This window comes from Anneissia japonica, unplaced genomic scaffold, assembly GCF_011630105.1.
Source record: "Anneissia japonica isolate Jap-2015-1 unplaced genomic scaffold, ASM1163010v1 scaffold138797_len1610_cov184, whole genome shotgun sequence".
Taxonomy (NCBI): Eukaryota; Metazoa; Echinodermata; class Crinoidea; order Comatulida; family Comatulidae; genus Anneissia; species Anneissia japonica.
In genome coordinates, this window is record NW_022749364.1 from 1 (window position 1) to 1,610 (window position 1,610).

A 1,610-nucleotide genomic window follows, 5' to 3' on the forward strand; every position below is an offset into this window, starting at 1 on the left:
TCAAAACTGGAAAAGTACGTCAATTAAATAAAACACCCTGGCCCCTCCCCTCATCATAAGTAACAAATACACACAACTATAATTACCAGTGAATTGAGCAAACGTCTGCTGAGCACGGACGTCCGTGATATTCTGGTAAGTGGATGTGGACGCGACACTTACAGGCTGCAATACAGTCAGAGTGGGGCTACTCAACGAGTTCACTTTCTCGATTTTCGGGATTACTAAGACAGCAATTAAAACAATGTACAGTAACAAGCATGCACTACAATATTGACTCACAAAATGACAGATCGTCGATAAATTTGATTGGTTAAAAGTCTCTGGATACGGTTTTAAGCGCATGCGCAAAGGAATGTTGTCAATACAAGGATTTAAAATAGCAAAACAAGATCGGCATGCACACAGTGATTTACATGCATTGAAATACAAACTTTCATAAATACAAAATAATAAATTAAATAGTGATTAAAATACATGCAAGTGAAATACGAGCTTCGATATGTGTGTATAATGTTAGGCTGTGTGCGCAGGTTTTACTGCAAGTGTCGACGTGCTACGCAAAAGTATGAATAGTATTAAAGTGTCTCTCCCAAGAATTCCGTCATAATTTTTATCAATCCCTTTATAAGATTACAATACATTTTATGTGAAACATCCAGAAATCCCTTTTCCTGTGATAGGATATACATCGCGTAGGCTTATATTTATACGCGCATAAAATTTTTGCATATTAAACGTACGCGCGAACATGACGTCATTCGTGAGAGATCTACTTCTAGTTGTAAATGTCTCCTTTAAACATACCTGGTTGATAACTTGTTGTGACAACCTGTTGCTGTTGATGTTGCTGCTGTTGGTGTTGCTGTTGTTGCTGCTGTTGTTGTTGCTGTTGCTGCTGCTGCTGTTGTTGTTGTTGTTGTTGTTGTTGCTGTTGTAAAACCTCAGGCATTGGAACTGGTGGTTTTATATCTTGCATTAAACTAACTGGATTCAATGATGTTAATGTGTATTCTGGACCATTAGGAACCTATGGAAGTTGCAACAATATTGATTAACGATTAAGACGAATGCATAAATAGCTATAAATACATACTGTCATGAAAAACAAAAACATCTTTACCAATACGCTAAAGCCCTATCGTCGGTAATATCTGTTACATACGGGCCTCTACTCTAAAGCTCTGTTCATACTATGTTTATGTTTAATTTTATGATTACCTGATAGTGTGGACAGAGCATTAGATTAACTGACAATCAATGACGTAAAGTGCATTAAAAGATTTTTATAGTAAACTATAAAAAGGTTTGAAAATCAGTGACAACAAATCTGTCTTCTAAGTTGAAACGTATTTAATGCTTTTAATTGAGCAATTTAATGCTTCATTTTTAAATGAAATTTATATATATATATATACATATATATATATGAATATACATATATATAGTAATAGTAACAATAATATAGTAATAGTAACAATATTTGTATTATATATACATATATACATACATACATATATATATATATATATATATATATATATATATATTGCCTCCAAACGGATTCGAACTTCCAACGAAAGCCTCAATCGCCTAGTTGGTTAAGGCGT

The 1,610-nt window shown here is 33.8% G+C and overlaps 1 protein-coding gene across 1 annotated transcript; it reads right to left on the bottom strand.

The window, feature by feature from the left end:
• Positions 1-7: 7 nt before the first annotated feature.
• On the bottom strand, positions 8-1,110 carry LOC117121053 (uncharacterized protein DDB_G0288467-like; the record flags this gene model as incomplete). Its single annotated transcript, XM_033266146.1, has 2 exons — positions 808-1,110; positions 8-224 (listed from the first exon to the last, which is right to left on the bottom strand). Coding segments are annotated over exons 1-2 (389 nt in total), but the record flags the coding sequence as incomplete, so codon positions are not given.
• Between the last annotated feature and the right edge of the window lie 500 nt (positions 1,111-1,610).